The sequence below is a fragment of the Elephas maximus genome, chromosome 16 (genome assembly GCF_024166365.1).
Source record: "Elephas maximus indicus isolate mEleMax1 chromosome 16, mEleMax1 primary haplotype, whole genome shotgun sequence".
Lineage (NCBI taxonomy): Eukaryota > Metazoa > Chordata > Mammalia > Proboscidea > Elephantidae > Elephas > Elephas maximus.
In genome coordinates, this window is record NC_064834.1 from 73092512 (window position 1) to 73107752 (window position 15241).

General features: G+C 45.3%; 1 protein-coding gene across 1 annotated transcript in view; it reads left to right on the plus strand.

Moving 5' to 3' along the window:
• LOC126059404 (deleted in malignant brain tumors 1 protein-like) overlaps positions 1-15241 on the plus strand; it is a 109579-nt gene that overhangs the window by 53253 nt on the left and 41085 nt on the right. The window contains exons 29-39 of the mRNA XM_049855105.1: positions 940-1257; positions 1399-1428; positions 2539-2577; positions 3878-4025; positions 6559-6749; positions 9114-9155; positions 10030-10347; positions 11375-11404; positions 12297-12614; positions 13211-13243; positions 15070-15102. Coding sequence (XP_049711062.1) covers positions 940-1257; positions 1399-1428; positions 2539-2577; positions 3878-4025; positions 6559-6749; positions 9114-9155; positions 10030-10347; positions 11375-11404; positions 12297-12614; positions 13211-13243; positions 15070-15102 — 1500 coding nt within the window. The remainder of the gene's footprint in view (positions 1-939; positions 1258-1398; positions 1429-2538; positions 2578-3877; positions 4026-6558; positions 6750-9113; positions 9156-10029; positions 10348-11374; positions 11405-12296; positions 12615-13210; positions 13244-15069; positions 15103-15241) is intronic.

Sequence of the window (15241 nt, forward strand, 5' to 3'; positions counted from 1 at the left end):
AGGAGCCTTGGAAGAGAGGCCTGATGATCTACTTCTGATTGAAAAAGTCAGTCACTGAAAACCCCTATGGAGCACAACTCTATTTCGACACACAGTGTTATCATGAGTCAGAATCTGACAGCAACTAGTTGGTTTTATGTGTCAGTCAAAGGAATTACCATAAAGGCACTAGAGTTCTCCATTTTACAATGTTGGGCAGTGGGGTTGGCAGATGTGGGCTCCTATCTGTGTGAATATTTGTCTCTGCAGCAGCCCTGAGATTGTTTGTGTTTGCAAATACTGTCCTCTCCTAGTGGAGTAGGAGGAGATGAGAAGTAATGGCGCCTATGCTGTATTTGTTCACACCCCCAAGTCATGCATGGCTGCCAGCCGGGCCCTCCACCAGAGCCTGCACCAGTCGGTCAGTCTCACTCTGAGTTTGCTAAAGCTTCCCCTTGGAGCATCAAGGAAAGGGAACTGATATGGATGGATCTACTTCTAAGGAAATAAAACAGGGCCTGAATATGCCATCACTCAGCAGGCTAGCTCAAGCATATCTTCATGATGGTCTCAGAGTTCCCAGGTGGTGAGCTAAAGCTTATAAGTCCTTTGAGGCTCTGCATGGGTGCACCTTGATTTCTGCCACATTCTATTGGTCAAAGCAAGTCACAGGCTGCCAGCCCAGAATCAAGGAGTATGAAAATAAGTTCTACCTCTTGGTGGAATGAGCTGCACTGCCACATTGTAAAGAGCAAGGATATAGGGAAGGGAGTAACTTTGGCCATTTTTGTCAACAATCTACCACAAGCAAGTTGTCTTAAAACAGGACATTGACAAGAAAGACATTATAGGCTCCTTAGAGCAGACACTTCTGGGAATGAAATGGAGTCCCTTGTGGCCAGGCTGAGTCACTGGTGGGTGGAAACAGAAATCATCATTTGACACCTTGTTCTTCCTCAGGAGGCTGGGCCCCTGTGCGGCTGGTGGGAGGCCGAGGGAGCTGCTCCGGCCGTGTGGAGCTTTTCTACCAGGGAGTCTGGGGGACCGTGTGCGATGACATGTGGGACCTGCAGGAAGCCAACATCGTCTGCAGGCAGCTGGGTTGCGGTTGGGCCATTTCGGCCCCCGGCGAGGCTCACTTTGGGGAAGGTTCTGGGAAAATCCTCCTTGACAACGTGCACTGTACAGGCAAGGAGCAGCACCTGGAAGAATGCTCCCACGTTGGCTGGTTTTCCCACAACTGTGGTCACAGTGAAGATGCCAGCGTGATCTGCTCAGGTAAACCTCTGCTTCTTCCCTGGGCAGGTCTGGCATGGGCTTTCCGAGACAGTACTTTTCAATGTCATTGTAGAAATATGTTGAAAATGTGCCTGTGTGTTATCTTCTCACGGCAGGTATTCTCATCTCTAACACTTACAGGTGCTGAATACTCAACCGTCACACCACCAGGTAGGGAAGGCAATGCTCATATTTGTAGTGTATCAAAGCTTTGGGGAAGGAATCCTGATGGAAACTGGATGTGTTCTATTCTCCAAGCCTGTGGCATACTGAGAGATAGGGAATCACCTGGTTGACCAGTGAGAGAGCTGGGTGGTACCTTAGGAAGCATCTAGTCCAACCTAACTTTTACCTCTCCTCTGACCCCATGTGTTTTCCACACAAGAACCAGACTATACATTTCTCCAACTTCTAAACTTTTGGTGTGTCGGTTCTGAGCATTGCAGCAGGTTGACAATGAGATGCGGGTAGAGAGGTGGTGAAGAGCACTTCCTGCTCTGTGGTAAGTGACAGGTGACCCAGACCTGGGCAAAGTAAAGGTGACTCCTTCTTTGCCTCTGCCTTGTTCATGGTGTAGGAACAAAGCAACTATGGTCCCACATAGTTTCCATTGCCACTGGTGTTCCCACATGCTCCCAACCCAACACCCAGAGTTTTCCATGCCAGTACCCTGTCTCCATCATCAAATCCCCACGTCCCTTGATGCTCACCTCTCAGTCAGAGTGAGTCATGAACAAAGCTGAGTTGAAAAACCTCATAAAGCTTAATTCACGCTCCCTCCTGAGTGATCAGCTCCAGCAGGAGGGAATGGATTGGTCCAGGGAGAGAATCACCAGTGGGTGGCACTGAGCTGAGAGTCATAGGTGAGAGAGACGATGGGGGAGGAGGACAGGATCCACATATCTTTAGTCCCGGCTCATCTCTGAGCAGCACCAGGTCAAAGCAGTTAATGAAACACTAATCAAGGCCCCCTTCTATTCCAATCCTTGGGTCCCTGGAAGAGCCAGAATTTCATGTCTTTGGTTTTCTGAAACCCCCAAATTTTTTAAATCTCATTTGCATGCATGACAAAAGAACAAAGCATCAAAGTCCGCAACCATACCTTCCACACATTAAAACTCCAACTCGTGCAGTCCTCACTCCCAGGGACTCTGTTTCAGAAGCTCTGGGAGGGGGCCCAAACAATGACTTCTTCAAAGCTCCAAGGGGATGCTTATGTGCAGACAGGGGTGTGGACCTCGAGCCAGCTGACGTTCCAGATGTCTTCTGTGTGTTTGACAGGTCCTACATTGGCTGACTTGGCAGGGAAAACTCCTGCAGGTGAGACTTCTGTGTCCTTGGCTACTCTGGTCATTGTCCTCTAGTTCAAGCCCTGAAGTGATTCTTCAAGGAAATTGAGCCAAAATAATACTGCCCTGTCCAGGTTACCCCTATGAGCCAGTGTTCTGAGTGAAGGGCCTACCAATGAAGATCAGTTAATTTATGGTTTCAGTTCCATTTCTGTTTAGTCAAAGAAGGAAGTCAAAATAGTCAAGTGATGCTGGCCTTCTTGGTCCCCCAGCATGGATGCCATGAATGAAAGGCTGGCATGCAATCACTGATACAGCAATTTTGCCAAGGCCATCACTTAAAGGACTGCCACCGTGATAAGCGCTGCTTTCTTGTCCACCCTTTCTTCTTCTCTGACCATCTCCATCCTCCTTCTCTGACGATCTCCATCCTCCTTCTCCATTCTATCTTTTTCACCTACCTTTCTCTCTCTCTCTCTCTTGCCTATGCTTTGGGCTGTCAGAGGCTCCCTTTAATTTTTCTTAGCACTACTTGTCAATAAAGGGCTAAAATAATATTGGTGGCTAGAAAGCCTGACTGGTCTTTCTAGAAAAGAGCCACAGCTAGATGGCCAGGGCCAGCTGGACCACCACACAGCAGGTGTGGATGCAGTTCTTACACAGCCAGATGGTCTGATGGAGAAAAACTCTCTGCTTCCATTGCCACAGGAGCGCCGTTCTTTTGGGACTGAATGTTGGACAGGTGGATAGACAGACAGGTAGACAGGCAGATGGAGAAACAAATGAACAGACAGTCAGGTAGATGAAGAACGTTATCAGTATTTGTGGGGCTCGGTGTGGATGACTCACTACTAAGATTACAACTGAAGGTGGATGGGACATTACCATCTTCATATACACAGAAGAGAGATTCCACAAAGGCGTAGCCTTCACTGGGGGAGAGTACTTTACTCCTTACAACGGGTGACCTGACAAAAGTCAAGGCTACAGACCTTGCCACTAGGGAGTAACCGGAGGGAAAGGTTCTGGCTAATATTAGATAACAGCTCTTCCAAGCAAGTCCATGTCAATGGTAGAATTCTCAGAAGAGGTGAGAGATGTTTCAAAATTCATAGCCTTTCACGCCCTAATTACCTAAATTTGCAAGACTTTTTACTAGTTTATACCTCTGCTCTTTCCTAAGACACACTTACAAAGTAATGACCAATGATGGTTTATTGGGATAAAAAGTGAAAAGGAAAACAACAACAAAAGAAGATTTGAATTTCAAAATATTAAACTGAGCAATGAGGGAAAAATGAGATTCTGAAATATCTGCTTTCTGCATTTAGAAAAATCGCAGTGTGGCAGCACTATTACTAACTCTTCTGGAGCGATTAGGAATCCCCCGCTGACTGAAATGCATGACAACATAACCTGTGTCTGGGAAATCAAGGCAAATGCTTCTGACCATATACTGCTGGCGTTTCCATACCTTAAGTAAGTCTGAAGCACCTTGGGTAGTTCAAAACTCCAATCATTTATTCCTCTGGTGGCTTCTCACTAGCAAAATTATTTTAAAAAATAAATAAAATGCAGTAAATGTTACAAATGCATTTTTTAACTTTTATTTTGTAGTAGTTATAGATACACAGGAAGTTGAAAAAATAGTACATACAATTCCACGTACTCTTCACCTAACTTCTCCCAGTGGAGACATAGAACCGTAGTCCATTATCAAGCCCAGAAACTGACACTGGCACAGTACTGTTCGCTAGACTACAGACCTTATTCAACTTTCGCCAGGTTTTACATGCATTTACCTGTGTGTGTGTACGTGTGTGTATAGGGGAGAAGTATAGTGCTACACAATTTCATCCTATGTACAGGTTTGTGTAGCCACCACCCAATCGAGATATAGAACCATTTATTCCATTACCACAAAGAACTATCCCTTTACCCTTTATGTTTGCAAGCCCCCACCCCCATCATATCCCCTGATAACCACTAATCTGTCCTCCATCTATTTCATTTTATCGTTTCGAGAATGTTATATAAGGGGAATTATACAGTGTGTGATCTTCTGAGATTGACTTTTTTGACTCAGCCCTTTGAGATCCACCCTGGTTGCTGCAGGTGTCGATAGTCCACTCCTTTTTATTGCTGAGATGTATTTCATGGTATGAATGCCAGAATTGTTTAGCCATTCCACCCAGAAAGACATTTGGGTTGCTTCCCGTCTTTGGCTGTTACCAAAACAGCTTCTATGAACATTCAGGTACAGGTTTTTGTGTAAACCTAAGTTTTCATTTCTCTGGGATAAATGCCCAAGAGTACAATTCCTAGTTTGTATGGTAAGCGTGTTTAGGTTTTTAAGAAAATACCAAACTATTTTCCAGAGTGGTTGCGCCAGTTAGGTACAATTCCTACCAGCAATGTAGGAGAGATCCAGTTTTTCCCTGTCCTACTTGTCCGGTGCCCTTGAGTTGATTCTGACTCATGGCGACCCCATGTGTTACAGAGTAGAGCTGCTCCATGGGGTTTTCTTGACTGTAATCTTTAAGGAAGCAGACAGCCAGGCCTTTCCTTCCGCAATGCCACTAGGTGTGTTTAAACCACCAACCTTTCATTACCAGCTGAGTGCAAATCTTTTGTGGTTATTATTTTTTGTTTTAGGTGTTTGTAATTCTCAGCGTACAAATTCCATACATTTTTTCAGAGTTATTATATGTTCTTTTTTTTAAGTTATTGTAAATGACATCATTTTTAAAAATTTTGACATATATGTTTGTTGCTAATATATGGAAATATTATTTATTTTTGTGTGCCTTCATACATTTTTAATTAAAATAAAGTTCAGCTTATATGCTATGGATAGTTCTGTGTGTGTGTGTGTGTGTGTGTGTGTGTGTGTACGCACCCATGTGCATGCACTAACAGGCATGTGTGTCTGTGAGAGAGTCCTGGCCTGCTGGTTAAAGACGCAGATTCCAGGGTTAACCCCAGACCTGATGAACCAGGGAAACTTAGGTCTTGATGCTGTTAATGTTCAAGCTTAGGTGCTCCTCATAAATGGATAAAACCTAACCTGTTGCCATGGAGTCAATCCCAACTCACGTGAATGTCTTGTGGAAATTAGCTCCTAGGATCAATTTAAATTATTTATTACGCTGGAATTTTGGTCAATCAAAATGTGGCTTGGAATGGATGGGTCATTGAGCTGAGGCATGGAAATGACTTCTGATTCTAGCCCTAGTGGCATCTGGACAAAACTTCACAATGCGGAACAATGCTGACGAAGTCCGATGACTTCCAGAGAGTGAGCTGGGCCAGTTTGGTAGTTCACTTCCTCCTAGGCAGGTTGATGTTGTTGTTAGGTGCCATCAAGTTGATTCTGACTCATAGCGACCCTGTGTACAACAGAATGAAACACTGCTCGGTCCAGCCCCATCGTCACAATCGTTATGCTTGAGCCCATTGTTGAAGCCACTGTGTCAATCCATATCGTTGAGGGTCTTCCTCTTTTTCGCTGACCCTCTACTTTTCCAAGCATGATGTCCTTCTCCAGGGACTGATCCCTCCTGACAACATGTCCAAAGTATGTGAGACGTAGTCTCACCATCCTTGCTTCTAATGAGCATTCTGGTTGTACTTCTTCCTGGGCAGGTGGGGTGCCACAAGCTTGCAAATGAGTAGTTTAGAAACTGAGACCATATCCTCCGGGCCACCTGGTGAAATTGGCTGTGTTTTCCTTGGCTCTGCCCTTGGCCCTCAGCTGTGAGGTACCCTGTGATCTCTGGCTGCTCCGAGGCCATCAGCAGGGGTCTACCTAGTGCTTCAGCCTCCTCTTTTCTGGTTAAAATCCCATTCATTAAGGCAGTGGCTCTCAGAGAGAAGTAGGATAAAAGACCAGTGTTTGAATGATCTGTTCCCAGCCTCTATAGTAAATCGGTCAAGGGCGTGTCTCACGGCAGGCCTCTGAGATCTTCTGATGTGAAGACTAGGAGGCCCCCACGGGCGTTTGCTTCCACAGCCTCGACTGCACCAATGAGTATTTTGAAATCCTGGATGGGCCTCCATCCTCGACCAAGTCCCTGGGGAAGACCTGTGCTGGTTCCTACCTGACCTACGCGTCCTCCTCCAGCTCCATGACACTCGTGTACTTCCGAAGCTTCAACAACATCGGGAAAAACTTTGTTGCTTATTATTACTCTGCAGCCAAAGGTAAGAACGGTGGTTAAGAGCAACAGTTCTAGAACTGGATTATCCGCCCGGGTACCAGTTATGTCTTCTTTACTTATGCTGGGGCCTTGGGCAAGCAACTTGACCTCTCCATGCCTCGATTTTCTTCCCTATATAATGGGGATGATAATAGAATTTCACTTCCTCCGTTTGTTGTGAGAGTTTTATGAAACGATTCTTGTAAAACACTTGGCATAGTAGTGGCACATCATAAATATTCAATAACTGATAGCTTTAAAGAAAAAAATTTTTTTTTTAAATGAGCTTTTTAGTCTCACACTCAACCCATTAGGAAGTCATTTCTGGAGACATTCTGAATCTAGTACTGGCGTTGTTGTTAGTTGCCATCCAGTCAATCCCAACTCATAGTGATGCTATGTGTGGAGAGTAGAGCTATTTTCTTGGCTGTAATCTAAATGGCAGCAGATTGCCAGGCCTTTCTTCCACAGTACTACTGGGTGGATTCAAACTGCCTATGATCCCAGCCTTAGAGGGGCTCATGCACAACCTAGAAGGAGACCCAAGACAAATACATGGGATACAATTATAGGACATTTAAAAAATTATAGGACATTTAGGATATACTAAACTAACACAAACACATAGAACAAATATAAAACACTGGAATACAGTAAATTAACACACACATGCAGCTCAACAAAAGCAGCCAGAAAAGGAAGAGAGCAACATAGGCCATAATTATTAAGAAAAACATCAGGGAAAACAGCCTTAGATTCGGCTTTAAAGCTGGTTAGGCTGTGGGTTCCCTGGGTGGCTCAGATGGTTTGCACTCAGCTACTAACTGAAAGATTGACTGTTTGAATCCACCCAGTGGCACTGCAGAATAAAGGCCTGGTGATCTACTTTCCTGTAAAATTATGGCCACTGAAAACCGTATGGAACACAGCTCTACTCTGACACACGTGGCGTCCCCATGAGTCAGTGTCCACTTGACGGCAACAGGCAGAGCAATAGGAAGGGCAGAGTAGGGGAGAGAATAGCCCGAGCAAAGCATGGAGATGGGATGCACTGCAGTGTGGTGGGAAGGCAGGTGGAAGCTAAGCCAAGGGCTTCTGCTGACGTGCAGTGAGCTCAAGGCTGGGTAATAATAACAGTGGCCAAAACAAGTAACATTTATTGAAGGCCTATTCCATGCCAGGCAGCATTTTAAGCATTTTGAATGTATTAACTCATTTAATCTTAAGATTAAATCTTAAGAGGCTCAGTATTTTTCCTGAGGTCACCCAGCAATGAGTCCCTCACTATATACCACTAAACAAAAAGAGCCAGAGCAAATAGAAGCATAAATGACTAGCACCCACTTTGTCCAAAATGCTGTTCAGAGTAGTCCCCTGCACTTCTAACAAGCACCAGGGTGACTCAGCACTGAGCAAGTTTGGGAAACATATTATAAAACACGGGCGAGGTGCTTCATGTCACAAAGTGGACGGGGAGATCCATCATGGCGGGCATTAAACAATGACTGACCATGACTTCCTTGTATCTGCAGAGGCGGTTACACAGACCCCACATCTAATCAGTGAGTCCCATCTGGTGTTGTTTCATCTTCATCATTGTTTCACACCTCTGCCTTCCTCTGTTCCCACTCCTCGTGCTCTGACTGCCCTGTTTTGATTTCTCTCATGTATGTTTCCTAATTTCCTGTGTAAGTCTACCAGAGTCGAGAGATTTTGTCTGGATGTTTTTACACAAGTGGTAGCATAGTGGTTAAGAACTCGGCTGCTAACCAAAAGCTCAGCAGTTCAAATCCACCAGCCGCTCCTTGGAAATGCTACAGGGCAGTTCTACTCTGTCCTATAGGGTCACTATAAGTTGGAAGCAACTCGACAGCAACAAGTTAATGCCGATTCGCACTGGAACCAAGTTATGAATACCAACAATTGGATCACTGCATATTGATAATTGTTATTTGATTCCTAAGTATTTGCTCTTATCAAAGACAATGAGATTCACGTGATCAGAATACTCCACATTTTGGAGAAGTCAAAGAAGCAGAAGCACACAGGGGAAATGGCTGTTTGATTTTCCCAGAAGGACAATGACTGGAAATGCTTGCGTTTCTAACCCAGAATAGCACAATTTAAATATTACTGTATTTTCAGTGACTGGGCAGGAGAATGCCATTTCTTTTGGATCGCACACACCTAAGAAACAGCAAAACCCACGTGAAAAGAGTTTGATTCCAACTCTTGATTATTATAAAGATTATAGGGAGAATGAATCAGCTACAGTCTTGACACTTCATGGAGACGATCTTAGAATGCTGCCATATTGATTTACCCAAAGCCTTGCATTTTATTTAAGGGTTTCTTCTTGTATCCACAGCCATCCCAACAGGAACGCCTAAGACAGTAACAGCAAGACCAGGTGAGCCTTGAGAACACATTCCTTCATTTACCAAGTGTACTTTCCTCTCAGTACCTGATTTTGTGCCTGCTTCATGAGCAGAAACTGGACCAATTGTGAATAGTTCTCCAGTCTACGCTACCAAAACTTTTAGGGCCACTCAAAACCACTGGGATCTTTTGGTTCTGACATCCCAGGATGAACAAAGTTCACTGCTTTGTGCCATTCACAGTCCTCAAAGCCTGGGCAGCCAACAAGTGCCCCTGGTGGGATTCTTTGCTTCCTTCAAATGGTGGCCCTGATCATAGCTACCTTCACCTCATGTATCATTAATAGACTTTTCCAAAGTGAGTGGATGTCAGAGCCATTTTGGAGGCAGTGAGCTAGAACAGCAGGGAAAAAGCAGTGAACTTTGGAGTCAGGAGACTTGAGCTTAGCTCTCTTACTCACCAGCTGTGGGGTTTAGGATAAGTCACTTTTCTTCTCCAACATTCAGTGCCTCATAGACAATATTGGTATACTGATTCTCTCTTGCTTACCTTCCTGAGTTATTATAAGGCTGAAGACACACACACACACACACACAAAACCTGCTTCATAAAGTTATAAATCACTGTACAAAGTTTTACAATGTTTTTCTGCATTTAGCCAAAACAAATGGCACATGCCTCTGTCAAAATAGATACTTAGTTAAGTGTATTTTTAGGCTAAGTGTTCTTTTGGCAATCCTAAAGATGTATCAACTTCCAAGTAGGAGTTTGACTAATTGACTGACTCCTTTACCAAGTCCTCCATCCCTAATAGTAGTGGCAGGGGTGGGTCGGGGGACTCAACCAGGTCATGGGGAGTGGGCAATGCCCCCAGAGGACAACAGTTACCAGGTTTCTGTCCTCAGGAGACTGGCCGGAGCTGCGACTGGTGGGAGGCCCTGGTCGATGCTCAGGCCGTGTGGAGGTCCTCCACCAAGGGGCCTGGGGCACTGTGTGTGACGATCTGTGGGACCTGAATGAAGCTGAAGTTGTATGCCGCCAGCTGGAGTGTGGCCGGGCTGTGTCTGCCCTTGGAAAGGCTCACTTTGGCCCAGGCTCGGGGGACATCTTCCTGGACAACCTCCAGTGTGCAGGTGTGGAGCGCTATCTGGGCCAGTGTGCCCACTCGGGCTGGTCAGAGCACAACTGTGGCCACCATGAGGATGCCGGTGTCATCTGCTCAGGTAACCTTCCCTCTCAGACAGTTAACTCCAGTCCCAGAGTGCTTCAAGACCACCTTTTAGTGTTCTGGGTCAGCCAGGGACAAAGATAGGATCCTCAAACATGTAACCTTCAATTTTTGCCTTATCTATTTTAACTTGGTTAAATTTTCAAGGTATTAACTGCTAGCCTCTCAGAATAAAACCTTCTAATTTGGTAGTAAGAATTACCCAAGGAATATGTGCTTTACTGACTATAGACATGTGCAAGGAACATGTTTTCTTATGAGCATTTTTAAGGAGTTTATGTAAAGATCTTTCATTTAAAGAGGTAACCTGGCATAGCAAAATTAGGGCAGATTCTGAGACAGACCAACCCAAAGCGCACCTCAGAGCCAGTACTATCTGGGCAACGCTTAAACTCTTGGAGCCTCAGTGCCTTTGTTAGTAAAATTAGGGGGCTAACCGCTTTTTTGCAGGACTGTCATAAGGGTTAGATGTGTCTTTGTAAAGCACTACACAGTGCCTGAGAAGGAGTAGAGGTTGCATATTGGGTAATTTTCATGACCTTTTCCTCACTCAATCATAAGAAAACCAAAAGCAAACCCAGTGCCGTCGAGTTGATTCTGACTCATAGCGACCTCACTCAATCACAAAAAAAAAAAAAAATTTTTTTTCAATGATACCACCAAGCAAGTCGGTGAATTCAAATGACTAATTTTAATTGCCTTGTGACAATTAAAAAAAATATTTTGGATTTGCTCATGTAAGAACAATTAGCTTGGAATAAGTTAGTCATCTCTGCAATGTCTATTAATAACCTTTCCCAGTAGTATGGGATGCCTTCTAGTGGTGCAGTGATTAAGAGTTTGGCTGCTAACCAAAAGTTGGCAGTTCGAATCCACCACTTGCTCGTTGGAAACCGTATGGGGCAGTTCTCTGTCCTGTAGGGTTGCTATGAGTTGGAATCAACTCAACAACAACGAGTTTTTAGTTATTAAAGTTAGGCTTTCTCAAAAACACTGAGATATTTATCTTCTTTTATCAACAGATGTGGAGGAATCAGTTATTAGCAATCCGGGTAAGTCACACCTTCTGCTATGGGCTAAGTTAAACATCAGCTGGAGCTATTTATTCTTCCAGCCCTAAATTTACTTCCCATCTAAACTACAGAGATTTTCACACCATTAAGATGCCGTTAGAAAGTCTTCTTGGGAATTATTTTTTATTTTTTACATGTGATGATGGCTTTGTGGGTTTTTTGTAATGTCCACATTTTTTAGAAGTACCTGCAAGCAGTGAAATGGCATTTCAGTGTCCTTTTGCTTATGCTGGTCTTTCTGGCTCAACTCTTCCCTGACCAGCTTTTTCTCACTTTTTTTAGAGAAGTCTCCCCAGGCCCCTCCTTTCTATTATTCTCTCCAAAGCATCCTGCTCTTCTCCTTCACTGCACAAACCACAATGTGGAAAGGTGCATTGTACTAGTGTCCATATTTGACTAATAGATTCTAGACTCCATGAGGAATCTCTGGTTGAAGGTTCGAGTCCACCCAGATGCTCCTCGGAAGATAGGCCTGGTGATCTGCTTCCAAAAAAATCAGCCATTGAAAACCCTATGGAGCAGAGTTCTACTCAGACACACATGGGGTCACCAGGAGTCGGAGTCAGAGTCAACTCAACAGCAGCTGGTTAAGACTCTTTGAAGGCAGGAACTGTATCTTTTTGGTTCATAGCAGTGGTATTGTAGCTAACATGAAAGACCGTTAAAATTAAATTAAGTTAGCTGAAGATAACACACCCTACAACTCACAAACACGGGAGAAACGTGAAGAGCAAGCCCCAAGGCCCAAGATCAGTGCCTGTCCAGTCCCTCCCCTCCCCTCCCCCATATCCCTTTTCCCCTCTGAGGCCTGGTCCTGGTAGATCCCAGGTGAGGTCCTTCAGGGATTCATGCATCACATCTGTGTCTACAGGAGACTGGCCAGAGCTGAGGCTGGTGGGCGGCTCAGGTCAGTGCTCAGGCCGTGTGGAGGTCCTCCACCAAGGGGCCTGGGGCACTGTGTGTGATGACCTATGGGACCTGAATGATGCCGAAGTAGTGTGCCGCCAGCTGAGGTGTGGGCAGGCTATCTCTGGCCCCAGTGAGGCCTACTTTGGCCCAGGCTCAGGAGACATCTTCCTGGACAACGTCCAGTGCTCGGGGGTGGAGCGCTACCTTGGCCAGTGCGCCCACTCGGGCTGGTCGGAGCACAACTGTGGTCACCACGAGGATGCCAGTGTCATCTGCTCAGGTAACCTCCCCCTCAGACCACTAGTTTCTGATGTTATGTGGCGAGGTTTGGCAACCATACGTCCTGGATGGAATTTTCCTCTGCCATCCCATCTGCTCTTTCTTGTATGACAATCCTCGCGCTTTCACTCTTAGCTAGGCCCTGGGCTTAGATGTCTCCCTGCCCCAGCAGCTCCCAGGGTTGACCAGGGGAGGTCTGAAATTTTCGCTTGAACAGCACTACCTGGGGTATTGCCAGTGCAGATTTCAGAGTCCCACGCCCAGAGATTGTGATTGGTGAGGTTTGGAAAGGGGCTCGGGAATCTGCATTTTAACAAGTAGTCCAGGTGATTCTGCAAAGTAGGGCCTAAGGGTAACTTGGGCCTGGCTGCTGTGGGGCAGAATGGGCCCGGCTGCTGTGCCTCATCCTGCAAGGCCGAGAACCCTGTCCAGAGGATGGCTAAAGCTGCCCTGGGGGAGTCCTAGTGCTCTGGACTCCATGCCCAGAAAGGCCATGGTCCTCTGCCCTTCACCCCTACCCACATCCTTGTCACCCCAGCTTCCCCACACTTTGGAGTCACTAAAGAGGGTGACCTATTGCTTTCTTTATGCATTCAGATGCTGAAGACTTGCCTCTGCCCACATCTCCGGGTATGTTCCATTTTTTTTCTGGTCCAGGCAACTTTCTAATGATGATGATTATGATGATGATAGCAACTACTTACAAATGCTAAGAAGCAGGCACTGCTTGAGCCCTTCACATGTTTAACTCATTTAATTCTCACATCAACCCCTTGAGGTAGATCCTTTGATTACTCCCATTTTTCGGATAGGTAAACTGAGACATAGAAAGTTAGCAACATACACAGGCCTAGCCAGTTTTGTTGAACACAGTCTTTTGATGCTTTTGGCTACTACACTACACTGCCTTCCAAACTCTTTTACCACCCCCATTCACTGGCCCCAGCTACGCAAAGTCCAGGTGAAAGAAGAGCAAAGATGGGGAGGCATTTTCCTCAGATTATTGTGAATCCTCAGAAAAATCCTACAAAAAAAAATATTATGTATTTTACAGAAGAGAAATTTGAGACTCAGAAAGGTTAAGTAACTTTCCCCAGACCACTCAGCAAATAAATTGTAGAACCAAGGCTGGGACACTAACCAGTGTGGCTCCAAAGCACATGCTGTTTGGGCGCTTATGATTTTTGCCTGTTTTCAAAGGTCTGATCATTTAATGATTGAATGACATTTGTCTGTAATAAAAACCAAAGGTTTGAAAAATCCAACCAATACATGCAATATAAATTCTGAAATGATGCTGGAAGTGAGTGAAAAAGCATTTGGTTTCATTGCAGTGGAGACTTCCAAGGGTCTGCTCGCTGGCAGGCCTGATGTTAGCCATCCTGCATAGGTTAATTTATGTAATCCTCACAGTTGAGAATTAGGGAGTGAAAAGCAGTCAAGATAACTCCATTAAAAAGCAGCAGAACTGGAGTTTCCAAATCCCATCTCTGGCCCTTTGAATGCACCTGGTTGTCCCCACACAGCCTCAGAGAACACACACGTCACCCATTGGCAGAACCGTCTCTCTCAAGTGTTTGCCTAGAGAAGGATTTGATGTGTCTGGGTGTTCCAGAGGAAAGGCCAGCTTTTTGTGTTGGGGTCCTGAGTGAGATGAAAGGGCTATCTAAAGTTAAAGGGTCAGGGTCAAGGGCAGCAAATATTTAAATGAAGGTACATCTGTAGTTTTGTCATTTTATGTAACTCAGCTAAACGAAATGTTACGTGGATTGGGGAAATAAAGGGGACAATGTTGAGTGAAAGGACCTATGCTGGTTATCTAGTGCTCCCCCAATACTTAGTGGTTTAAAACAACAACCATTTAATTACAATTCATGGTTTTGTGGGTCAAGAATTTGGGCAGGGCTCAGCTGGGAGACTCTTCTGCTGCCTGTGGCATTGAGCAGGGTCACTTGGTGGTATTCACCTGGTGGCTGGTCTGGTCTGGAAAGTCCACGATGGCTTCACTTGCATGCCTGGTGCCTTGGTGGGGACAGCTGCGTGACTGAGCTCAGTTGGAGCCCTCTTTCTTGCCATGTGGTCTTGGGGCCTCTTCCAGCAGAGTAGTTAGTCTTCTTACAAGGTGGCTCAGGGCTCCATGAGTGAGCCAGTGTTCCCAGAGACAGGAAGTAGAACTTGGCAGTCTTGTAAGTACAGTGTCACTTCTGCCACATTCTGTTGGCCAAAGCAGTCACAGAGTCACTCAGATTCAAGATCTTACCTCGTGGCAGAAGGCATGTCAAAGAATTTGTAGACTTCTTTTATCTGCCACAAGACCATAGAGAACATTCAGTCTGCATCTTCGGACTTTTCTCTGTTTGCACTAAGTACTTCTAAATGCCCTTTATATTTCACTAACTTGTAGATGAAACTATTTTCCCCTGGATGTCATCATCATCTCCCTTTTTCCCTTCTAGGTCTTCCTACAGCACCTCAGGATCATATAACAGGTAGTCACTTGTTTCGATTTGAAATGGTACCTCCATTCTAAGAGAGCCACCGTGGAGGTGCTAGGCTGTGTGCCCAGGATGGAGCACAGAGAAAGACTGGCTTGGTGTGAGTGAGGGGCCTGTGTCTTGCTCCCCATGC